General features: G+C 43.6%; 1 protein-coding gene across 14 annotated transcripts in view; it reads right to left on the bottom strand.

Moving 5' to 3' along the window:
- Positions 1–686: 686 nt before the first annotated feature.
- LOC135239131 (electrogenic sodium bicarbonate cotransporter 4-like) overlaps positions 687–25,582 on the bottom strand; it is a 35,195-nt gene continuing 10,299 nt past the window's right edge. For 2 of the 14 annotated variants that reach the window (XM_064307566.1, XM_064307579.1), the window contains 24 exons: positions 23,064–23,193; positions 21,890–22,050; positions 21,013–21,162; positions 20,403–20,498; positions 19,174–19,229; positions 15,199–15,356; positions 14,751–14,838; positions 14,228–14,382; positions 13,846–13,974; positions 13,212–13,386; positions 12,828–12,961; positions 11,623–11,894; positions 10,039–10,103; positions 9,276–9,467; positions 8,469–8,582; positions 7,467–7,580; positions 7,088–7,249; positions 6,714–6,892; positions 6,495–6,567; positions 6,062–6,130; positions 5,629–5,802; positions 4,860–5,027; positions 3,512–3,567; positions 687–1,607 (listed from right to left, as the gene is read on the bottom strand). In XM_064307566.1, coding sequence (XP_064163636.1) covers positions 1,445–1,607; positions 3,512–3,567; positions 4,860–5,027; positions 5,629–5,802; positions 6,062–6,130; positions 6,495–6,567; positions 6,714–6,892; positions 7,088–7,249; positions 7,467–7,580; positions 8,469–8,582; positions 9,276–9,467; positions 10,039–10,103; positions 11,623–11,894; positions 12,828–12,961; positions 13,212–13,386; positions 13,846–13,974; positions 14,228–14,382; positions 14,751–14,838; positions 15,199–15,356; positions 19,174–19,229; positions 20,403–20,498; positions 21,013–21,162; positions 21,890–22,050; positions 23,064–23,193 — 3,233 coding nt within the window. In that variant the 3' untranslated portion in view covers positions 687–1,444. Of the gene's footprint in view, positions 1,713–2,185; positions 2,755–2,798; positions 3,568–4,155; positions 4,268–4,859; positions 5,028–5,628; positions 5,803–6,061; positions 6,131–6,494; positions 6,568–6,713; positions 6,893–7,087; positions 7,250–7,466; positions 7,581–8,468; positions 8,583–9,275; positions 9,468–10,038; positions 10,104–11,622; positions 11,895–12,827; positions 12,962–13,211; positions 13,387–13,845; positions 13,975–14,227; positions 14,383–14,750; positions 14,839–15,198; positions 15,357–19,173; positions 19,230–20,402; positions 20,499–21,012; positions 21,163–21,889; positions 22,051–23,063; positions 23,194–25,582 lie in introns of those variants that run through there. The other 12 variants (XM_064307569.1, XM_064307570.1, XM_064307567.1 and 9 more) reach the window with 12 other exon arrangements.

The following is a 25,582-nucleotide window of genomic DNA, read 5'->3' as shown; positions in this document are numbered from 1 at the left end:
TGATGAGTACAACTGGCCATTCTACCTATTTTGCTCGTGATGTAGTACACAGGTGTGCACAACGACGGCTGTTTCTGGGTGTCATATCAACTTCTCCTAATTATGGAATAAGGCTAATTATTTTAAAACTTTTTCAAAGTACATATTTAAAAGGAAGGTATGAGTTTAAAAACTCCACGTGTCTTTGTTGATCGTGCTTTACTGTGGTCTGACATGAACCAAACATCGTTGTATAGAGATATAATGAAAATTAAGACAGGATAATTGGTAAGAATAAATATCAGCACACACACCAGCCCTCCAGGATTGGAGCTGTACTCTGTCAGTCATACATAACATGTTTATAAGAAATTTAGTTTTTCCCGGCCATTGTTATTTGTAGTAGAAAAGGATATTACTTCCATCAGCATTCCAACAGCGAACAATTTGCAATTTTGAGTATTTAATAACTGATGTTGTTCAGTGAGGCTAAGCAGAAAAGCACATGTTACAAATAATCTCACAACATCTTTTTTCCTTGTTCAACATATGTTTATTTCTACAACTTAGTTTGGTACATCTTTACAGCCCACATAAAATATACACAGATCAATATTTTGCACATGCACACACACCCACAGTCACACATGGAGACACTATTATTTTCACATATATAATTAAACTGTTAGTATACAATATTTCAGATATTATTTTTTAAAATTTCCATTTACAATAGTTAAGAACAATAGGATTACAGGGATTGGTTTGCAATTAGTGCCTACTGTTTTTTTTTTTTTTTTTTGGTTGTTTCTTTTTTCTTTTGGGAAAATGTGATTACACAAAGTTCAGTACTGTAGATTGCTATGGAGACAGCTTGGGAAAAGTGGAAACTGGCAAACAGGAAAGAGCATTGACATGGATGGGAGAAAACATGCACAAGAAACCTCTTCATAGGGCAGTGAGGAGGCACTTTACATGGGGAAAAGTAATTGAAAACCATAAATCCATCACTGAATTTTCAAGCGTTTCCACCAACCACATGAAAATGCATTTGTTTCACTCACAAATTCTCAAGTGCAAAACTGTGTGTGTATAGATATAGCCTATATTAAGGTAGATAGATAAACTCTGTAACAGGTGATTTTATACATTGAGCATTGAGAAGAAATGTAGAAAGGATATATTCTGCTAAAATAGAAAATAAGAATATCACTGTCTTTAAGACTGGAAGTTGAGACAGTGCTGGGCATGATGCATGGGAGTAAGGAAGTGAAACCTTATTTTCAGTGTCTCAGTCTGTGAGTGTTGCTTTAACCTGCTTTTTACTGTTCTGTGTCTCCAGAAATGGGGAAATGGAAATAAATGTGTATGTGTGTCAGCGCTCTGTATGTTAAGTGTATATAGTAGGCCCCATGTGTATCCACGCGCTAGCGTTGCCTATAGTCCACCAGTCCCCTCTAGTCCCCTATAGTGTGGTCTCGCCACTCACGTCCCGCAGTCGGGGGTGAGTGTCATTGTCCTCGCTGTCAGTCTCCAGCTCAATCTTGACCTGAGGCAGGGAACCGGCTCCGTGGGTCAGTGGCCCAGCAGGGGACGGAGGACAGGAGATCTTCAGGTGCAGAGTGATGCTGGGGAACACCAAGCTCTGGTTACAACACACGCGCAGCCATCGAGAGAGGAGGAGAGGGACAGGGGGAGGCCAAAGGGAACCGCCAGGAGGTCAGAAAAGAGTGCTGGTGGACGGGAAATACAAAGAGGAACAGATTGAGGAAAAATGCACTGAAAGAAGGAGATGAGAGAAAAGTGTCAGTGGCAAGAACGGAAGGGCAGAGGGGAAGGAGGCTGACAGAGTTACAACCTGAATCCAGTCTGCTCGTACACTGTATTACTACACCACAGAATTATACAGTGCGCTTCAAACTGTTAAATATAACTGCCTTTCAGTATGTTACAGTGTGTGACGGTATATTTGTGCATTGTTTTCATACAATCTGTGATTTGCAGAGAGGGAAAGCACACACTGCTTCAAAAGCCTGTAGTTTAATCTGTGTGTCGTGCAGCATACACATTGGATTCGGGAGGGATGGGTGCGCACGTAGCTGCAAGACTGCAAGGAACAAGGGGAAAGTAAAATCACTCGAACCACAAACAAATGTTTCAATTTCTTTCTTTCGGAAAGGGTTATATATGCATATATATTATTTAAAAAAAAAGAAACAACCAGAAATCCAGTAACCGTAAGGTTGATTCCCAGAAGCGTGACTGTTGTTTTTAGCATGTGCACAAATGGCAGAAAGGGGCACAATGTGCTGCCGTATCACCTGCTCACAGCTCATTCCTGTGCTGTGGATAAACGCTACGCTGCGCTGCAGGGAGAGGAGAGGCAATTCAATCTGACTGCTCCTGTCATTTCCCCCTTCATCTTTCTTTAATTTGCTCACATTTAAGGAAACTTTTCCTTGATGATTCTTTCACTTTTTTGTTCGTTTCAGTGTTTTTCAGACAATGAGTTGTAGTTATAGAAAAAATAATATAATACCATCTTGAAATGCAAAGCACGACAGAGACTGGACTGAAGCTTCCTGCTCTCTCAAAAGGCCAGTGATTTGGTGGTTTATCACTACGGTATGTACTGTCATTTTCACAGACATTTGGGACAGTGAATATGTGAACAGGATGTATATATCAATAGATTTCATCAGTGCTGGGTCTGACCTTGGTAATAGATATCAGTGACATATGGGTAAAATGGCTTTTATTATTTGTGTATGTATACTGTCCAAATTTGAAAAAATATCCCAGAGGCCCTAATAATGTACTAAAACAACTGACACAATGATTCTTTGAGATTGTGAATATACACATGTGCATTAAAAAGCCCCTAATGTTTATAATCTCACATATAACCCAGCAGCAAATAGTTTCGCAAAATTGTTTTTTTTTTTTGGAAATAAAATCTCGACAAGCGACAGAGAGAGAGAGCGAGAGAGACAAAACATAAACTAATACTTTTGTTTTTACATTTCACCAGCTGGTGTAAGAGAGTCACAGATATAACAATGTTTTTATGTATCTAGCCTGTTTATATGTCAAGACATAATTTAAAAAGTTTTTAAAAGTTTCACAAAACAAGAAATTAACACAGAACTAAAGTCTACATTGCTTTCAGGTGCATAGCAATTGAAACAAATAGAAATCTGTTACTTTAAGGAGTCACTGAATTACATAGGAATACTAGAGGAGTGTGCGTGTACATGTCTGTGTGTGGGTGAAAGTACATATGTCTGTGTGCGTGGGTGTGTGTGTGTGTGTGTGTGTGAGAAAGTGCATGGTCATGTATGTGCGTGTAAGAGCATAGTTCTGTGCGTATCTGTGTTAGTGCATGGTTGTGTGTGTGTGTGTTTGAGTGTTTCTGTACATATGTCAGTAGGAGTAGGTGTTGTCGAGCTGGCAGTGTGCACCCCAGTCAGCGTGGGATTCGGGGGCCTTGATCAGGTCACTGTAGGGCACGTGCAGTTTGAGTACACAGTACCTACGGTCCAGGTCAGACTCATCTCCCGAGCAGTTAGAGTAAGGGTGGTATTTCTCCTGTACCCACACACACAGACACACACAGATGCACACATTGACATGCAAACAAAAGTGCACAAACACATGCACACAAATAAACACATAGGGGAAGGGGAAAGGGGGGTTATTTGGAAACAGAGGAGAGAAAAAATGAGAAGAAATGAAAAGTTGGTGGAAGATGGATGATAGAAAGGAAGATAGCAGCAAACAGAAAGTGGAGAGAAAGACAAAGAAAGACAAATTTCAGTGTTTACAATCACCAATCAGCAGATTCTCTAATCCACAGAATTTTCCAAAGGCAGAAAGTCTCATAAGTTTGTCCATAAGATAAAAAGATAACATTTCCTAAATCAGAAAAGAGTCACATAAATCATGTGTAAATCCCCAAATACCAAATCAGACCAGACTGAATACTGTGTGATTGAAAGTTACATAGACTGGGATGGATATGGTCTCTTTCTATAAGGTGCAATGATTGTGGGTGTCAGCTCTATGTCATAGGTCAGTTCTGCTAGCCTCCAGGTCAACCGTGTGTGAGAGGAGACAGGTGCAGACAGGACTGTTTATGGAAGGAAGGGGATGGCAAGAGAGGCCGTTTTTACTCACGGTCAGAGACTAGGGGTTCAACAGGAGGGGGACCAGGGGTAGGGGCGGGGCTCACGGGCAGACCCATGGGTTCCATGGGTATCCTCACTGAGGTGGGGGAGGGGCTCTTAGGCTGAGTGAGAGAGACAGTGTCAGCCAAGAATCAGCATGCAGGAGAAGCCGGATGGGAGACATTCTTGAACAGCATGCCCTTTCTCTCTCTCTCTCATGCATACATAGAATAAAATGAGAAAATTAAGCTGGTGAACATGCGGGACCAATCAGCTTTTAAATACACATGAATGGGCAGGGAAGTGAAGTGCACACAGCCAAGGTCATATAGCAGGACAGATGCAACCAATAAACTAATCACACAAGGGGATGTGTTGGACCAAACCAATTAGCAAACTGGCTGAGAATTATGGACAGGCAGGGAAAGGGGATAGAAGGAGACAAATAAATGGCTGTTATTGTTGAAAAGTGCCTTTTCAGCAACATTATGAGGCAGAAAGGAAATATATTAGGCCTTAATACACATGGATCAGCTTTACACATGGATCAGCGCTATGGATGTGTTTAGTCTCTTCACTTCAATACATGATAAGCTAGAGAGTCAGGACATCAAAGAAAGCCATCTCTTCTGTACACGTGTGTGTGTGTGTGCGAATGTGTGCGTGTGTGTGTGTGTGTGTGTGTGTGTGTAAGCCTGTCTATTTCTTCTGTACCTCTGGTTCAATGTCATCCTCTCCTCTGGATTTCTTCTTGTCTTTCTTTTTCTTTTCATCCTCCTTCTTCTTCTTGTCCTTCTCGGGCAGAATATCGTCCAGCCAGGCCAAGTCGTGCTGGGAGAACACCAGGTCTAGCATCTTCCGTACCACCATCAGGCCCAGGATCTAGTGGGGATGGGGGGAGGGGGAGAGCATGGTCACACTCACACAGGGCTTAAAAAACTAGTACTGTGTAAAAATTTCATAACTAAAGCCAACACCTACTAATGCTCTTTCTTGTGAAAAACACTGTTAAATGTATGGATTTTATATCAAGATTATATTTATTGGATTACACTGTATTATATTACATGGATTTCATAAATTACATATATATTTATGGATTTGAAGTAAAGATTCAATTACATAGAAATCCATATAACATGATCATAATGTATCAAATATATAGATTCCTTATGTTACACATAGCTGTAAGAGGGGTCACATCTTGGATCAGACACCAGTCCATTGCAGTGAGCACATTCTCTCTCTCTCTCACACACACACACACACACACACACACACACACACACACACACACACACACACACACACACACACACACACACACACACACACACACACACACACACACACACACACACACACACACACACACACACACACACACACACACACACACAGTGCTTCCTTATATTTTTAACTAAGAAACAGCAGGACCCATTGTGCATTAGCCATTATCATTGCTTCCTGAGAGGAACAGTACCATGACTGGGAAGATGATGGCTGCCACGGTGGACTTGAGGATCCAGAGCACCGCCAGGCAGGTGATCTGCACCAGGGTGAAGAGGTGCACCCGCCGCAGAGGCACGTGCCGCAAGTAGGTGAAATCTGGCTGGTGCTTCGCTGGCATCAGGTACAGCTTTATTCGGTCCCAGAACTGCAGGGAGAGAAAGGAGAAACAGAAAGGAGAAACTCTGTTCTCCAAACTTTGCACATTGTGTGCACGGGGTATGGAGCCGAGGAAGGAAATGGACGCTTAGTCATAGTCACCAGCCACACTCATTACTGCAAGTGCCGCTGTCAAACAGAGGCTCGTACTAAGAGCAACAATATGCTGGCTTGTGTGTGTGGTGCACACACGTACACATACACACACACACGTTCACACACACGAACACGCACTTACAAAGACTCACCTGAATGCCACTGAGAGACGCCACCCCCATGTAAAGGAAGACACCGTAGAGCACTGGCATGGGGATGTACTGCAGAAACAAGGAAAAAACAAGACTGCTGGGGCCTCTTAAAATCAATACAGAGTTACTGCTACCAATCAAACGGCATAATAAAAAACACAGCTTTATCCTGATAAGAAACCCTTGCGCTGAATGTGCTTGATTTTTATATGTGCCCAGAGTTAATGACTCTGGGATTTGTATTGCTGCTCTGTCCAGCACACATTGATAACTATAAATTGCTAAATTGCTTATTAGGTATCAGTAGTGCTTTGTACACAGGTTTTTATTATTAGTATGTCAATTTTATTTCATAGTTATTGTTTGTGTAAACCCCATTATTCTGTTGTTGCTGTGTCCATATTGTTATTAAATGCACTGACTGGTCCCTCACCTGGAGTATGGGAGCAAGGAAGATGGAAACTCCGGTCAATACAAACACCAGGGTTCCTGTCAGCCTCTGCTCCCTGAAGAACACACGGGTGTGCGCACACACACACACACACACACACACACACATGCACAAGTCAGTGAACAGTCACATTTAATTTATACTCAAGCACATCCCCATCCCTCCTCCTCCTCCTCCTCCTCCTTCTCCTCCCTCTCTCACCTCACTCCCAGGAACTGTGGCTGCTCCCCCGGGGCGCTGGACTCGCTCTCCATCTTGAGGGAGTCGATGTGGGCGATTGAGATGACAGTCGCTGCCACGTACCACGGCAGCCCCATGAAGGAGCAGGCCACCATCAGGACCCCCACCCAGAGCAGGTCCAGGTGGTAGCCACACCCTTTCTGGGGGAGAGCAGGGCAGCAGGGTAGCATAGAGGTCAGGGAAGTGGGCTCGTAACAATTGGGCTCGGTATGACACTGCGGCTGCAACGTTCAGCAAAGTGTCTGTGTGTGTGTATGTTTTTAGTACACATATCCAGCTGTACAATGGATACTACGTGTCTGGGTAAGAGTGTATACTAAACATCTGAAATGCACCTTCAGCTTGTTCTCCTTGCGGTTGACGATGACAGCACTAATCTGCTGGTCCATGAAAATGAGGATGGTGACGAGGAGGGCCGGGACGAAGCTGGCCACGTATATCCACCAGGGGTTCTTCCCAAAAGGCTGCACCACCCAGCCACGGTCAGGGCGTGTCGGCTGTGGGGAGGCAGGCCGTGAGCGGGAGAGAGTGCCAGGAATGGGGACACATGCATGGAACGCACACCCTAACACAGGCCTGCATGTGGAGCGCAGACAATCTGTGCTGGTAGACCCAGTCAAGTGCACACAAACTCACAGGTTCACATTCATAATCGCAGGCATGCACACATGCACACATGTACACGCAGATGCAATTACACGATCGTACACATACCTTAAACTCTGTTGGCACTATGAGTTTAGGAGTTTTTAGGCCCATTAACATATCGAGCCCCACAAACGTCATGATTGACATGAATATGGAGAAATCACTGATGAGCTTCCGAAGCTGGAGAGGCAGAAACGCAGAGACAGAGGCAGGCAGACAGACAGCCACAGACACAAAGAGACAGATAGATAGGGACAGATGCACAGACGGACAGGGAGACACACACAGACACACACAGAGACACAGACATGCAGGCAGATAGACACAGGCGGAGAGACAGACACAAGAAGACAGAGAGAAGCATAAAATGATAGAGAAACACAGAGAGAGAAAAGAAAAAAGAAAAAAATCAGAAAGGTTAAAAGAGCAGAATAGAGAGGTAGCATAGGTAAGACATTGTGTGGAAATGAAGGCAACACTTATAAAAATGCCCTGAAAGTCTAGTTTTTATAGGGTCATTAAAATGACAAAAACGTTCAACTGAGCAGACATGCTTGATAAAAATGCATTGATTTCTTACTTTGTATCCAATACATTCCCTTCACACTGAGTGAATTTTATGTACTAGCCTCATAACACAACGCATACACATTTATTATTCCTGTGTTTAATTGTGTCAGCTCAACCAGAAATAGAATATAGACTGGCCCAGATTTCTAAAAGAAAAATTAACCAGGGGATTTTCAGGTATCCTAAATTGAAAATACTACAAAATGGGCACTTTTTTGAAAAACATTGGAAAAAACGTTACACTTAAAATGTAGCATGTAACCAGAGCATTGAATCAGGATGATTATTCTCTTCAAGGTTCCTTTTTTTTGGTTGACCTTTGCCAGGTCAGAGGTCAAAAGCGAAATAAAATAAATAATAAAAACTAAAAAATACATTTTCCAGTAAATTTGAGAGGGTTGGGCAACAAACCTAGCTGAGCTGGAACAGTTACCCAATTATACCCCACCCCACCAGTAGGGAGCAGGAAAGAGTCACAGTAAAGGAGGAGCATGGGACCTTTATCTCCGTGGGAACATGCAGTTTGGGGGTGTCCAGGCACAGGAGAAAGTCCAGCACACAGAAGACCAGGATGGAAATAATGATGGAAAAGTCACTGATCAGGGTACGCCACTGGATAAAAGAGAGGGAGAGAGAGGGATAGGTAGCCGTAGGAGGGCAGGAGGAGAGGAATGGGGGGATAACAAGGAGGGAAAGAGGAAGGGATATTGGGATGAACATGCATATCACCTCCAAACTGAGGTTTCGTTACATTGTGATTGCTTTGGGTGTGCAAGTACCAAAAAATACAAAATTCATTGTCAAAGGTAAGAAGCAATATTGAGGCCACCCCCTCTATTGCCATCAAAAACATTTTGAAATACATTACAGTACATTACATTGCACAGCATTCATTTAGCAGACACGTAGGCAGTGATTTGCAATGTAAGAATTACATCCACCTGAGATATATTAGCAATAGTGCTAGACCTGTCCACCAACGCATCCGACCAGTGAGTGTATATGCAACACCACAGAAGCACTTAATGTAAGTTCACGTGGCCAACCTGAAACTGTAATACAATTTATAAAGAAACACAGGCAATATCTGTTACAAATTAACCATAAAAAGTACCATAAAAATTGAATTAGTTGCATATATAGAAGTGCTGCAGGGTGGGAATGGGAGGGGAGACAAGATGAAATCTGAAGAGGTGGGTCCTTCAGTTTATTTCTGAAAATGGGAAGTGATTTTGCTGTCCTCACCACCGTGAGCACTATTATCCACAAGGGGTTCTAGGACTTATGGCAGGCCCCTGGACCCACCTTGGTGGGGAAGTATCGGCTGAACTTGAACTTCTTGAGTGAGACGGTCATAGAGTAGGTGCCGAAGAAGAGGATGAAGGACATGAGGGCCAGGTCAGGCACGTACTTGCAGGACTTCCCCACCAGGGTGCCCCCGTACTTCAGGCACTCCTTCTTGCTGAGCTGGCTCCAGTCCAGGGCTGTCACATTATACTGCAGGCAGAGAGGAGGAGAGAGAGAGAAGGGAGGAGGAGAGAAAGTGGATGAGGAGAGGGAGAGTGAGGGATAGGGGGAAGAGGAGGGGGAGACGTGGAGGCATTAAAAGAACACACCAGAGAAAGGGGAAAGAGACCAGAAGCCGCTCAGCAGCTCACAGAGATCACAGCAGAATGACACTGAAGTCAGATACATACACCCACTCTGATGTCATAACTTACTTTTTTTTTACTTTTTTCTTTTTAAAATAAAATGTGTCATAAGTTTTGGAACACTTGCCCTTCTATCTTTGTCTCTCTCTTGATCCTTTATTGTTTGGCTGGGCGTGCAACAAACCTAAATGTCACTAAGAGTTTGGCACTTCCAACAGAAATAATTATAAAGATCACCAACTTGTAACTTCTGTACCCTTATACCACATGTAAACACAGAATTCAGATCAGAATATAACCAATTAGCCTACTACTTATTTATAGCAGTAGGTCACGTACACACACACACACACACAAAACAATCAAATAAACCCTACAACCATACACCTGTAAGAATACAGACACACAGCACTCACCACAGACAGGTTAGTGCTGTTGTCCACTGCCACTGGAGCCGATACATTGAAAGTCATTGAAACCACTGTTAAAAAAGAGAAGAGGGAACAATAAGGAATTGAAACATCAACTACAATCAATCTGTAGTCAAAGAAACTACACATTTGTCTGGAATTAAAAATACAGCTTTTCATTTCCACCACTGGGGGGCACCATCCTCCCGCTCCCCTTGTTCCAGGGAGTGTTATTCCACAAACCTATAACATGATCATCAACCTGGCTGAAATGTAAAAACATACACCATTCCATGCTTGGAGAAAGGTAAACAGCATGTTTGCATGCCCCATGCGTACTGCACCATTCCATTCAGCAGCTAGAGTGACTGAACAATTTTGCATCTCTGCCACGAGACCAGAATGCGATCGCAAAAGACTCTGACAGTACACATTAAAGCAATGCCAATTGAGATTACAAAAAGGAGACATTTGCCTCAGGGCCGTAGGCAACAGTTGTGATGATGCAGTGAACTGTACCAAGCAGAAAATAAAAGAGCAAATGAGAAGTTAGCTTGCTCATGCACATCCAGTGGGGAGTACTCACCCAGATCGGCCAGCAGCGCGGATGGGTGTGTGCAGCAAGGACAAACAGGACACAAATCAGTTCTGGCAGCTGGATACGCCCTGACATCTTTCTCTACACACCCTATCTAGGCCATCACAGCAAGCGTCTCCAACCCTGGTCCAGGAGAGCCACAGGGTCTGCTTGTTTTCAGTTGCTCAGTATTTAACCAATCAATTAATGCAGCTGAGTACACACTTAACTCAGCTCACCTGATTTCATGGGTCAGAACTGGCGGCAGGCAAGCCTTGTGGCTTTTCGGGATCAGGGTTTGAGGCTCCTGATTTACAGGAGATCTAATGCACCACACCTGTAGTCACCTGCATTGAGCTGCAATGTATGTATGATGCAAATACACCACAGCCCCAATTCAGCAGTCTTATCCTTTCAGTTTAGTTGATAGTTGACTCGGATAGGTATCAGTGGACTGGACTGCAGTTGAATCTTGAATCTTGAATCACCCAAGCCGATTCAGAGAGCTGCCAAAAGCCCAAATCCCCCATAAACCACCCATCATAAAATGACTGGTACATCTGGACCATCTCTGGCCTGTAACCCTGACCCCAGCTGCATCCCACTCACACTCATTACAGGCCTCTTTATGACTACGTCCTCTATTCTGAACCCACTTAAAGTCTGGCCCACGAGGCCAATAGTACTGTTGGTTTTAATTTTCTCCCTCTTATCAAGACTGATTTAAACCTGGGACAGCAGGTGAGTTAAATCTCTGGCCAATCATTTGCATTAATTAATCAATTAACTATTGGGTAGAAGAAAAAAACAGCAGTACTGGCCTCACGGGCCAGATTTGAGTATCCCTTCCTTAGAATCTCAGTGCTGAAACACGCCAAAAACAAAAGGACACTGAAGCACTTCAGGTCCTGAAGCATACCCCTGCCCTAAACTGAAGTATTGGCCATCCACATGCCTCTGCCTGGCCTCGTTTTGCCCCACCCCACCCTCCCATCCGTCAAAAGCAGGCTCACCTGGATCAGGGGCCAGGCACTCGCACTTGTATGTAGTGATGTAGTCCGGCTTGAATTCCCTGTTGATGGGGTAGTACTTGAAGGAACCCACCATCTTCTTGATGGCGTCAGAGATGAAGATGAAGGAGATGAGGCTGGAGAAGCCTTCCTCTGTGAAGCGTGTCATATATTTGATGATGTAGCTGGCATCCGTGGCGACCAGAATAAAGCATTGGAGGCAGGAGTGGAGCCCTATCCACAGTCGCAGCTCCATGTAGTCTATGTTGTTAGACCTGAGGAGAGAAAATACGGAGTTGTGAGGTCCAGTGAATTTTCCCTGCTAGACAATGCTGACAGAACAGGCCAGGGGCCCAGCTGGAACACTAGAAGCAGCAGCACATAGCTTGGCTCGACGAGAATGCAATGTGTGCCACTGTTTACAACAGCACATGGGAAACTGCAGCTCAAAGTTCAGCACAGCCTAGTGCTTTCTAGGAATCTTTTCACTGTTTCCTATAGCAGACCTAGAACATAAGAAGCTGCACCACACAACACAGCTTAGTGCAGTCTCCTCTGGTTCCTGTCCTAACATTCAAGAAGGCATAATTTCAGGTCTGGAACCATACATAAAGTCTCATTAAAATACTTTTTCAAGAGTAAATTTCAATTCATGTTTTATAGGACTATCCGAACATCTCTTATACGGACACAAGAACTACCTATCAGCTGTCATACATGTGCTTAATAGTATATTTAGCTCAAATGTTACTTCATGTAAATGAACAGAGACTAGCATGAAATCAATTCAGAAACAGAACTTAAAAAAGAAAGCATAGAAGTGAACAACATGTTATTGGCCAGACTGAGGCATGTAATACATAGAGACGGTATCACCTATCGAGGTGAAAAAATTGACAGAGACATCAATATCAGCAATTGTCTAATATTGATTTGTTCCTTTGAGGTAAACCTGAGGGTAGTCAATGCATGTCCAAGTGTCTAATCTCCCTTGAGCCTTCTGTTTAGATCTATGAGAACAGATGTTTCCATCTGATTGTCTGCATCTCCCACTGTCCCACCACGAGTGAAAGTGTATCTGACAGTCAATTTACCTGCCCGTCTTTGTAAATCCCTACCTATCGCTCTGGCTATTGGCCTGCTTTTCTGTTTGTCTGTGGGCCTTTCTGGTTGCCTCTCTGTCACTGCATGCCTGTCTGTGCACTCACTTGCTGAACTCAAAGAGCAGCTTCTCGAAGATCAGGATGGGCCCAGTGGAGCTGAGGATGATGAGGGGCTGGCCGCCAAACAAACAGAAGATCGTACCAGCCAGAGCCGTACCCAGGAAACTCTCCATCACACCCTGAGAAGGGGGGGGGGGGGGGCAGGCAGAGATGAAGAGCGAGGAGCAGAGGTACAGGTAAAGCAAGAAAGAGTGAAGGGTAGATGGAAGGACAGAGGGAGAAAGGGGGTGGGATGGAGAGTTGGAGCAAGAGGAAAGAGTGAAAATAGAGGGAGAGATGGAGAGATTGGGACAAAGGGAGCAATGAATAATAATAATAATAATAATAACAGGCCGGATGATACAGAGGGGAGAGGACAGGTGGGCTCACCTGGTAGTTGTCAGTGGCGTCTCCCAGCAGCCCCCCGAAGGTGATGGCGTTGGTGATGCAGCCCAGGTAAATGAAGAGCACGGCGGAGATGGACTGGATGTGGAAGCCATCATAGAAGTCTCTGGGGAACCAGGGCAGCTTCCGCTTAATGTCCAATATCAGGCCGCCACAGAACCTGCAGTGTACAGCTCAGATCAAGCAGTGCATTTTGGGAAGGAAACCATGTACTTCTTGCAGTATGGCTGGAACACAGGAAGTTGCAGTTCACAGAGATCTAAAACATGGCAAGCCAGTAGAGCCAATACAGCCATTAGGAGTTCATTTTTGTAATTCAGACATTTACAATCAGGAAAAAATAATGTAGGAATACAGCAGAACACTCTGTATAATCGTGCCCTTGGAGAGCCACAGGGTGGCTTTTCCTTGGATTCATTTTAAGCAAACCATCCATTTAAGACCCAAGAAATAAAGTGAGGCGAGAAAACTGTGTAATTACTGCTTTAACTTATTTAATGAAGCTCTGAACAAGACCGTGCGCTCCCAGCAGTTTTCCAAGGGTGAGCGTGAATAGCACTGGTGTACTGCAAATGCTCTGCTAACATAAAATCCTAATAAATACTCTTTTTGAGCCCACCTCCCAGTGAACGCCAGCTCCTCTCCCAGTTCGTGGGGTGCGGGCATCTCCTCATCCTCAGCAGCACCTCCTCCCCCTCCTGCCGTCCCGTTCATCTGTCCCAACTCGTTTAGGGAGAAGACTGACTTCCTATGTGCGAGGACACAAAATATGTGTTCATCAGGTGTAGGGCATTCCTATTATAGGAAAGCTTTGCATTAAGCTGCAAAGAGCTTAATGAATTTAACCTTGCTGGTGTAAAGTCAAAAGCCAGACTTAGCCGGCTTGGTCTGTAAGGTGCTTTTGTGAAATATGAGTTTTTAAATATGTCCTTCACATAGTGTAAGATGAAGGAGGGAGGTGGCTCATGCTCACAGCGAAAGCCCCAAGCATGCCTTTTTACCTCATGTCTGCCGAGGGCACTTTTTTGGGGGGCTCAATGCGGATTTTGGGATCCCACTCTCCTGGTGGCAGCACAATCACCTCATCTAGGAACTCATCAATACCGGCAATGAGGTCCTCTCGGTCCCGAGCCTTATAAGCCACATCACTGAAGAGCTAGAGAGACAGAGAAAGGGAGGGAGAGAGAGAGAGTGAAGGGGGAGAGAGATAGAGAAGGTTAGATGGGGGGAATGGGTGGCAGGGTAGAGAAAGAGAAGGGAAAGTTGAATGAAGGAGAGATGGCAAGGAGCAAACAAGGAATGAAAAGAGATAAAGGGGGAGAGGGGACACTGAGTCACTGAGGAGGAAAATGACTATAATTACTATACATCTCTGCACCAGGACATCAACACGTACACACGGTATCTTTAATATGACCTAAAGCGTACTGCAATGTGACTAAACATAAACTAAATCTGTGTCCAAATGGCTTGGGCCACAGGCAGGTAAGGACACCTGAAGTTGGGGGGCGTGGGAGCACTTACGTCATCCACCATCAGAGTGGCAATGGCACGGCCAATCTCATTGTACGACTTCCCTTTGCCCTGTGGCCCCAGTAACACAAAGAGGAACCTGGAGAGCAGAATGCACAGACAGAGAGTCACTCTACCTACCATTCAGTCAGAAATACAAACACACAAACAGGTGACCAGACAGACAGACAGAGAGTCACTCTACCTACCATTCAGTCAGAAATACAAACACACAAACAGGTGACCAGACAGACAGACAGAGAGCCACTCTACCTACCATTGACCAGACAGACAGACAGAGAGTCACTCTACCTACCATTCAGTCAGAAATACAAACACACAAACAGGTGACCAGACAGACAGACAGAGAGCCACTCTACCTACCATTCAGTCAGAAATACACACACACAAGCAGGTGACCAGACAGACAGACAGACAGACAGGTGTACAGGTGAGCTACCTGGTTGGCACGGGGACCTCGGTCAGCCCCCCCAGGGTGGTGGCCTGGGATAAACGGACAAATGCCACAAAGGGCTTTTCCAGGAAGTCCACCTCCCCCACCAGCACATTGGAAGCTTCGGCGTCGCGAGGAATCTTCTTCATGAATTTATTCTTCAGCTACCAAGAGGGAGGCATTTTATGAAGGACGGAGAATGGGCCAAATATATTTGCTGCATTACAAGTTATTTACATAACTTGCATAACAATACACTTTGTCATTTTTAGCACAGATACAGAGTTAACATGTTTTATTCTTGTAAATATAGCACACAGCTACTGTAAAATCAATTCTGAAAAGATAATTTTTCACTCTGATGGGGCACACACTGATGCTGACACGGTCTGTAATGTCCTTGTAAAGCACATACTGTATGTGAATGATACCAATGGAACCATTTCACACTCAGCAGATCAATCACTAGCAGAAACGAGGCCTGTTGAGCTTTTATCGAAGAAGGCCACGTTAACGCCTATTGAAATCGGCTTATGGAATAGTTTTAAGCTTAAATTTTGGGGAAAATGTTTGAACTTAAGTGAGGACCATACTGCACCATCCAGTACATATAAAATCTTTGTTAATAATGGCTCACTCAGGTGAAAGTGCACCCTCATGCCAGGGCGGGGTGGTTGTGATGTGTGACTGAGTTCCCCCCCTTCCATCATGCCCATTATGTGATTAGCCAGTGGGCAGTACTGTTCTTATCAGACCATGAATATCAGAGCCAATCCATTCCCATTGTCTGGACTCCCTCTGCCTGTGATGTGGAAGCACGAGGATGGAGCACAACCATTGGCAGCTCAGTGCACGTAGGCGATGAGTCACAGACGCACACGCACACACAAATACAATTTTCTGTTTCACATGATTCATTTCAGAAATGAACTCAAGTATTGCAGTCATGCTGAAATTGCACTAATTTCTGATCCAAATAGGATGCTATAAAACATCTCCATGTTTACTAAAATCATCCATATCATTGTCATACCATCATTAGGTCAGGCAGCTGAGCATCAGTTCATTTTGTGTAACAGTGATTAAGTGTATGTATACAAATTTATCTGTAGAGATCAAATAACCTTTCCACTTAATGCACAACCATTACAACTTCAAGTACAATCATTAGAGATTCTGAATAAGCTTTGCAGATCTCTCCCTATGTGCTGCTGCCTTGCTGGCTAGCCAACTTTGTGTGTCAAAGCCATCAGCATTATCTTTAAAGGGCCTGGATCTCCACCCCCCTGATAGCACGTGAAAGGGGAATGGTTGGTGCTTAGGGTAAGAATCAGCCTCTTAATCCCTTAAGGCTGCTTTCAAAGTCAGGTTACCTCTGCCTCAAATGCGAATAAACAAGCATTGTTTCACCGGGGTGCTGACCCTGATCTTTTGTGGTATAACACCACCCGTCTGGACCCCCCCTCCCCTAGTGCAACATCAGACTGGCAAGAATGACGTCAGGGATAATACATTTTTTATCTGTAGAAAGCTCCACCATTCATGGAGTATGTTGTTAATAGCAATATTTCCTGGATACTGGATACTCATGGTCAATGCACAGTACTGAAAAGCCCCCTTTCATTTATTCAATTTCCAGTCAAATCAGCCATTCAGTGCAAATTATTTTTGTCAGTGACAGACAATAATGCAGGAAACATATATTTCAACTTATTTATTCTTTCTTTTGTGCACCCTACTACCACTTTAAGTCTTCCACTTTTCCAATCAACAAACAAGTTACGTTTGTAGTTGTTTAAGAACATCTGTTGGTGATTAGGTTTTGTCTGAACACATTGTGAATGCTGACAAATACAAACAAATCTTAACATATCATGTCGTACCCTCTGGAAGATGTTCGATTAGGAGCAAATTTATTTCGCAGCAAGATAATGACCCTAAGCACACTGCTAAGAAGATTGGTGTTCTCAGAATAATGGACTGGCCACCCCAGAGTCCAGACATAAACATCACTGAATGTGTTTGGAATTGCCTGGATCGAGAGAAGCTGACAATGCAACCAATTTCTAAGACTGAACTTTGTAGGTGTTTACAAGAAGCATGGAAACATATCCCTGTAGATTTCAAAAGGCAAAGGGTGGACACACTAAATACTAAAATATTTGACGCTGAAGATAGTTGTGGAGGTTTTTGTGTAATTTTGTGTTTTGTGTTTGTTTTTATGACACTGAAAATAAATGACTTGTTGGGGCCTCTCCTTGTTTGTGAAAAGTGAAGTCACCAACATCCTATTCCTGGATTATTATGTCTGGTGGACATTGGGGCATAGTGCTGAGAACATGAGTGCACACCTGCCAATCGCAGGTGGCAGAAGCACTGTATCTGGTAGACAGATGGATGGAAGGAGGAGTGAATTCTGGCAATACTGTCTTCTTTGCGGAAGACAGTCGAGACCCTGGCTATCTTCACTCACCGGCTAAAAACACACCTGCGTACATTGTATTCTCACTCAATTAATGCAGAACTCTGATAATGTATTATCGGTTTGCCACCCCTACCTACCCTCGAACACTACACCTTCAAACCAATTTACTCCTTGAAAGCACAACATCCTCAGTCCCCTTCTCAAACTGTCAATCATTTGTGAGTCTGACTTGGCATCCTCTGTGCCCAAACTCTTTTGCATGCACTTTTGCAGACACTCTGGATAAGAGCAAATGCTGAATACTTAAATGTAATGCTAATGCAGAAAGACGGAGTGGATGGAGGAGCAGCGTTTGGTGCATTTCCGAGGCTTGGTAATGCCACTACTCAGGAGCTACAAGGGTGAAATCTGTCAGTGAATGGGAAGGCCAATGAAGGGTGAAGGGTAACTGGCAGCACAGGGGTTATAGACAAGCGGGAAACTGGGTTACAATTCACACCTTAAACATTCCTTCACTCAACAACTTAAGAGCTCTCCAGCACAGTGGGTGAGCAGTGCTGTCTCTCAGAGGAAGGGGGTACTGGGGGGTAAGTTTAAGGTGGGGGAAGATGAAAGGGAGCTTTAGGTGTCATATTTGGAGGGGGGGACTCATTAAACTGGACTCATTGGGACCATGTGGGAGGGGCAGGGTGCTTTGAAATTAAAAAACTGAGTAAGCTTTGAGTGCCGGTGAGGGGGGGGGGCTCTCTCACCAGAACCCTGACTACTCCAAGGGGGTGTCCTAAACGGAAACCCACCCTGTGACTGCCTTTGAGATCCAAAAAACTTTGTATTCTAATTTAGGGTGGAACAATCCAAACAAAAATGGGGTAGTGTGGGGGTGGGCTGCCAGTGGTGAAATAATAACAAGCTTAATACTCCTTCTTATTTCTTTTTGCCCAGACCCCCCCCCTCACTTTTTGTAAGTGACTTCTGAAGGGATTAAGCTCAAAGCTCAACCCAAACAAATCTGCACAATGTCAGGCCCCCACCCCCCACATCATCCACAACATACTGCAAACACATACACACTCACACGAATGGGCGCACACACGCATGCCAAAGACCAGCATGTGCACGTATACGTTTGTGCACATGCACACACACACAATCAGTCAAACACACATGCACATAGACACTAGAGCAGATTATAATACATACATACACACACACACACACACACACACACACACGCACAATCATACACACACGCAGACATACACACAAAGAAGTTCACACACATGCTACATTCTTACACTAAACTGCAGCTCCCTGAGACGCCCACTCATGGGGGATGAAGCCTTTCTTTCCCAGTGAAGATGGAAAAGTGCCCGCTGTTACTGAAATTCCATGAGCTTGCGAAGCGAAAACAATCTCTCCAGCTACGGTTAAGTTCACAAGGAACATTCATTTGCTCTCACAGTCTTTTCATCACTTCCTCTCGTTCTCTACTTCTCTCACATGTACATGTACACATGGGCACACACAGGCATGGAAGCAGATGGTGGGAACATTACCTGGTCTGTGCTGGGTGTATCTGAAATATCATTCATGCTCCGACTCTGGGCATGATCTGAAACAAGCAAAAGCACCAAGTTACCACCGATATAGCAGCAATATTTTATGCTTATTAAATATTTACTTAGTAATATTTCCCATCCCCAGTATCACATAAGTGCTTGACTTATGGCTGGATAGTGGATCATTGCACTGACTACAAGATGTCTTAATGGCCCTATATGTAACTTTTTTATTATTAAAAAATTATGTTGATAAATTGATAAATTTGATAAATTAGTCATTTCATATATTTTTATGGTCAGAAAATTGTGTTTTGTCTATGTTGGCCTGTGAAATCAGATTACTGGGGTTACCACCAACAACAACTGAGCCAATAGCACGCCCAAATGCGTAACCTAGCCTAGCTGTTGTGTTGTGCAATTGCATTGCCATACATTGAAAAGTTGCTATAAGAATATATTATTAATTTCTTGTCTGACATAAGGCTCAACGCTTTTGGATGCTACCATTGTCAGCTTCCCTTCACGCTATGTTTAGTGCTATGCTAACACCTTGCACAAACACGAAGGCTTTGAGAGAACCTGGCATCCACTCTCGAGAGGTTCCATTGAAATCAACTAGCGAGATAGTGTCTTGCTTTGGGTTTGGATTGCAGTTCTCCCTTGATCACACTAGATGGGGTTTAAAATTACCTATTGCACCTTTAATAATTTTGTTAGGTGCATTTTACATCCTTCCATTAGAGACCCTGACACTGGACATGCATGTAATACGGCTTGCACTTAAATATACACAGACACAAACATGCACACACACAGTCATACGAGAGAGAGAGATAGAGAGAGATAGAGAGAGATAGAGAGAGAGAGAGAGAGAGAGGGAGAGCCTAATAAAATTAATCAGACTAAAAAAACAACAATTGTTTGCAATTTTATGTGAAGAAGAAAAATTATACCTTTATGAAAATTCCAATGCACCAGATCTCAGTTAAATACATGAATATTGAAGTGTATGCAATTTAAAATGTACATTTTTTAATTTAAGTATTTCTAACACTAAAAATGTTTTGTTGAGAAACAAATTGCTTATGTAATGAGTTATTTCATCCTTCAAATACTGTTTTGAATACATTTCAAGTACCAAGAACAGAGTCACAGCGAGAGATTAAAAAAAGAGAGAGAGAGAGGGGGGATGAGAGAGAGAGATACAGAGCAGCCGGACTCACGCAGACGGCCATAGCTGCCCGCCTGCTTCATGCGCAGATCTTCTGTGGAGCGATGGAACCCCGCCCCTGCGGTGGGGCTGCGGGCAGGGCTTCGGCCTGGGGCAGCGACGGACGTACAGGGAGAGGAAGAAGGTGGGAAACAGAGGGTGGGAGGAAGAGAGCAACACGAAAGGAAAGAAAGCAAGACAGATTGGAGGAAGAGGGACGGAATATACAACAAGAGGACAAAAATTAAACAGTGAGTATAGGGGACATGACGACGGATGAAACAGAAAGATAGATTAAGAAAAGGAAAGAGGAAAAGAGAGAGAAGAGACAGAAAAGGAAAAAAATCAGTGTAAGATCTATTTGATTTGGTTAGGATAGAAAGTCATATTTTTTGGCTCAGCCGAATGGTTGTGATGTCCTAACAGTAACCAATGAGCTCATGGGTGGGAAAGGGGAAGCTCTATTTTCCATTATCAGCAAACCTCTGATCCCCAAAGCCAGTTCAGTTCACCAACAGACCATACCAGCTCTCCCCAATTTCAAAGGGTTCATTTTAATTCTTCATCAGTGGGAGACAATGCAGATATTAGCCATGGTTGGACAGACAGACAGATAGACTCACTGGAGGAGGAGGCCTTCCCAATGTCAGCCAGAGAGCGGTGAATAGGTTTCTTGGTCTGGTGTCTGTGTTTCCTCAGAAGGACATAGACAATCTTGTCCCTCAGCTCGGGTCCAATGAGCCCGTCCTCCACCTGCTTCTCCACAATCTCCTCTGAGGGGCCGGGTTTGAGGGGCCATGGGAGGCGTGGTCAGGGAGAGGGGAGAGGAGCGTCACAGTTTGGTTTACACACACATGCAGACATGAGCCTTGTGGCTTGACAAGGCCTTAACATAGACTGAGCTCATGAATCACAGCAGGGTGTGGAGGTTAAAAGCCATCACACTGGTAACTACTTCTGAAAATAAAACAGTTACAATCATTTCCTTTAAAAAGGAAGGGGCCTTCAAAATGACTATCGTTCCTCTTTCTCATCTTCATTTTTTATTGCTTGACAAAAAAGTAGATTAATAGAAAAGTGTGATACTCTGCATGTTTACATAATTAAGTTAACATATTTTCATCGGAACTAGTGTCACATCTTTCATTTGATCTAAATGTAGTATTATTTTGTTTTTAAGAAAAGAGTCATGGGTTTATGGTGAATAAGCAGAAGTGAGTCTGTAAGTCGGATGGTTGATTCTAAGATGTCAGAATTATGAGCAAAAGGGCCCTGTCCTCATAATTCAAAATGTCCTCATAGTGTAGGTGCACATTCAAGTAAAATGGCCTCAAAAACAACACAAACCAGCACATACTTGCACACACACAAACACACACACACACACACACACACAGTTCAAATGTGCCAATCTGAAAAGTTCAGATCTCTTCTCTCATGTCCATGCCCCCCAGGCACACAGTCCAGCCGGCCATGTCACTGCTGTGCTGGGACACTCACCCACTATCTGGGGCAGGGAGTACCCCTCCAGGTCCAGCATGATGGTGCCAGTCTGCAGACAAGTGCGCAGCTCAAACAGGCTGTGCAGGGACAGGGTGGAGACGTGCGGCTTACTCCACCTCTCCCCACCCTCCTCCACCTTCTCCTCAAATTTCACCCACCTGTAGAGGGATGGGACAGGAGAGGACGGGGGTGGGGGTGGGGGTGTGAGAGAGGGATAAAAACAGTCCGTGGGAAATGAGGGAATGAAAAGAAGGAGCAAAACAGCAAGGAAGGGGAGATGAAAAGAGAGATGGAGAGGGGATAAATGTTAGGGAAATACAAGAGAGAGATGGGTCCACAGATGAAGGAGAGGTATCAGAGACTCCAGATGTGTTTATTGGTGTTTATTTAATTTGTAATTGGAAAAACACTGTATTTTCAGAGTTTCTATGCTGTATATGTGTAAGCGTATGTACATGTGATTGTGTGTGCCATTAAAAAAGAGAGTGTGTGTGAGTGTGCAAGTGTATATGATTATGTATGTGAATTAAGCGAGAGAGAGTGGGGTCACATTATTCAGAGAGGGTAAGTGAAATAGATGAAGTGTGAGTGTGTATGTGTGTGTGTGTGTGTGTGTGTGTGTGTGTGTGTGTGGCGTCTGCTTGGTATGTGCTGAGTAAATTAAATAGGTGCTGTGATTGATGAGCCAGCTTCTGTATTGGTGTGTGAACAGGTCTGGCTCCAGTCCAAAATACCACAGCAGTAATGCCCTGCTAATAAAACACATCTTCAAAAGCACACTTCCCATCCCACTGAAATCCCCAACTAATGAAGGCCATCCACAGGGCGCTAGTGTATTAACCTGAGCTCTGACACATAGCAATGCCTCTCTCACAAGCACACACACACATAAAAACACACGTGTGTGTGTGTGTGTGTGTGTGTGTGTGTGTGCACATGAGCATGTGTGATTGTGTGTATTTGAGTGTGTGCATGTGTGTGAGCCTGTGTGTGTATGTCTGCATGTGTGTTTGCCTATGCCAGTGCGGGTGTGTGTGCATTTGAGTGTGTGGGTTGGTGTGTGATAGTATGTTTGTTTGCCTATGCCTGTGCGGGTGTGTGTTCATGTGTGGGTGGATGTGTGTGTGTGTGTATGTGTGATAGTGCGAGTGTGTGCATGTGTGTTTTGCACCTGGCTGACTCCTTCCACTCCAGCTCGTCACCCTCATGCTGAAGTGTGTCCATCTCGGTGAAGATGGTGGGGGTGGGCACATCGTCTTCATCGTTCAAGATGTAGCGTAGTCTCTCTGCCGCTGGAGACACTGTGAAAGAGAGAGAGGTGGTCAGCACATAGGCCCCAGCCACAGAGCACATCACATGTACTGCAAATATATATGGAACACCAAAAAAAGCATTAGGTGACATGGTATAACATAATGGCATATACAGTACTGTGCAAAAGTCTTAGGCACTTGTAAAAAAAATAAGATGCTTTAAAAAATAATGAAATGAAAGGTTATAAATATCGAAAAAATAATATAAAGAGCAGTACATAGTTAAAAACTAAATAAAATCAATGTTTGGTGTGACCACCCTTCGCTTTTAAAACTACATCAATTCTCTTAGGTACACTGTCCTGCAGTTTTATAAGAAAATCGGCTGGTAAGTTGTTCCAACCATTTTGGAGAACTTGCCACAGTTCTTCTGCAGATTTTGGCTGTTTCGCTTGCTTCTGGTTCTCCAGGTAATCCCAGAGACCATTGATCAAGTTTTTATCTGAACAGTAGTCTATTACTTAAAATATTGCTTTATTTAACAAAATACAAAAATGTATCTGTAAAATTTCATTTTTTGGAAAATTCATGTTTGGAAATCTCAAATTTGCTCTTTTCTACTGACATAGTAAAGCAGAAAACAAAAAATCAACATCTAAGACCAAATATATACTATATATTATATTTAAAAATCTAGGGTGCCTAAGACTTTTGCACAGTACTGTATGCACCATACTGAGTGTCACTTTTACATCTCTCTGTACCAGACTGTACATTATAGAATCCTTTAGACAAGTCACATATAATCTCTTCAATGGAACAAAATGGTAGCACCTAAAAAGAAGCCTGTCTGGGAGATGTAGGCAGGGGCCAACTTTATATTAACCATACTGTGTGTTTATTACAATGCACGTTTCTCAATGTTCTAATTCTTGTATGTATAGTTTTGGTGAGTGTGTGTGTGTGTGAGTGTTCTTCTTAGTGTGTGTGTTTTTGTCTTGCAGAGTGTGCGCGCGTGTGTGTATGTTTGTGTGTATGCATGCGTGTATGTGTGTGTGTGCTGTATGTGTGTGAATGCATGCATGTGTGTGTGTGTGTGTTTGCTTTTTGTTAAATGGGTGTGCAGCTATCACCACAGTTTACTTTCTCACTTGCTGCTGATGATGGAACATTCTGAACTCTTCATGATACCCTGGGCCTGAGGGTACCGATACTCCCTGCATCCCCACACAGCATATACTGATCCACAGTCTACAGGAGGACCAGCACGTGTCCACACCCCACTTCCCCCAGGACACGTCGGTGACCACACACTACACCACTTCCCCCTGCATCACCTCAGCTGGCCCTCATTGTTCCGCAACATAGAAAAACTTCACCACCAGCTTTTCATCACTGCTTACATAATCATCCCCTTTCTTTATAAGCATTATTGGAACAGTTTCTTTTACAACATATGGGAAATCCATGCATATATTATTATTAAGTGCAAAAGTAATTTTTTATTATTATTTTTTCTGAATGCATTAATTATTGGATTGGCCGTGCCAAGATATTAATTTCCATGAGGTAATTTTTTAAAGCGCCATACCACCAAAAAACGGGGACTGGCAAGTTTGAATCTGCAAGTTTCCCATAATGGAGCTCATTCAGAGTTCCGTTCCGTGAGGCTGCTTTTGGGTGAAAAGATGGCAGGTCATCAGAGGGTCGAAATGCCGGCCCATCTCTCAAACATCTGGGGTACCAAGCAGAGCTTCTTTCACAGAGGAACATTTCGTAAAGACTCATAAAGAACTGAGCTTTAGCCAAAAGGTGTCATGCAACAACGGAACAGGAAAATATAGGGGATTTACAAACTGTCATTATAGTATTAACAGAGTTCATGTCAATAAAGAATTACAATAGACAGAACTGAAACCCTTGGTTTGGGGTTGCCCTACCAAGTGCACAGGGATTTAACATTGTCAAATTAAGCTACTGGATCAATGTCAACCCACTTTTCCTCACTATGATCATTGACTGATCGATGTTCTCCTCTGTGCTAACGCCCATGGCATATCACACCCACAGAAACCCACTAATCAACAAACAGCCTACAGCACTGTACAGTCAGTTGTGTTAATCTTAAACTAGGTGATGATCTATATTGTGCAAAATAGAACAGAAGCACATAGCAAAATGTTATGGGCAGTACCTTTTGCCTGTACAGATTAGCGCATTTCATTGCCAAGACAAATGGCGCTTTCTTAGAGGGTAACACCTTCTCACAATGATCTTCTATACTAGTTATATAACTACTTAAAGAGAACCACATAGCCTGTTCAAAAGTATTGCATTGACATTCATAAATTATTACATCAATAACTTCTAATAGGCACTTGTAATGTCATAGTAAGGTCACTTGATCCAACAGAGGTAACACACAGGCGCATGCGCA

This window comes from Anguilla rostrata, chromosome 14 (genome assembly GCF_018555375.3).
Source record: "Anguilla rostrata isolate EN2019 chromosome 14, ASM1855537v3, whole genome shotgun sequence".
NCBI lineage: Eukaryota > Metazoa > Chordata > Actinopteri > Anguilliformes > Anguillidae > Anguilla > Anguilla rostrata.
Note: the sequence above shows the minus strand (reverse complement) of the source record. Positions and strands in the feature narration are given on the sequence as shown.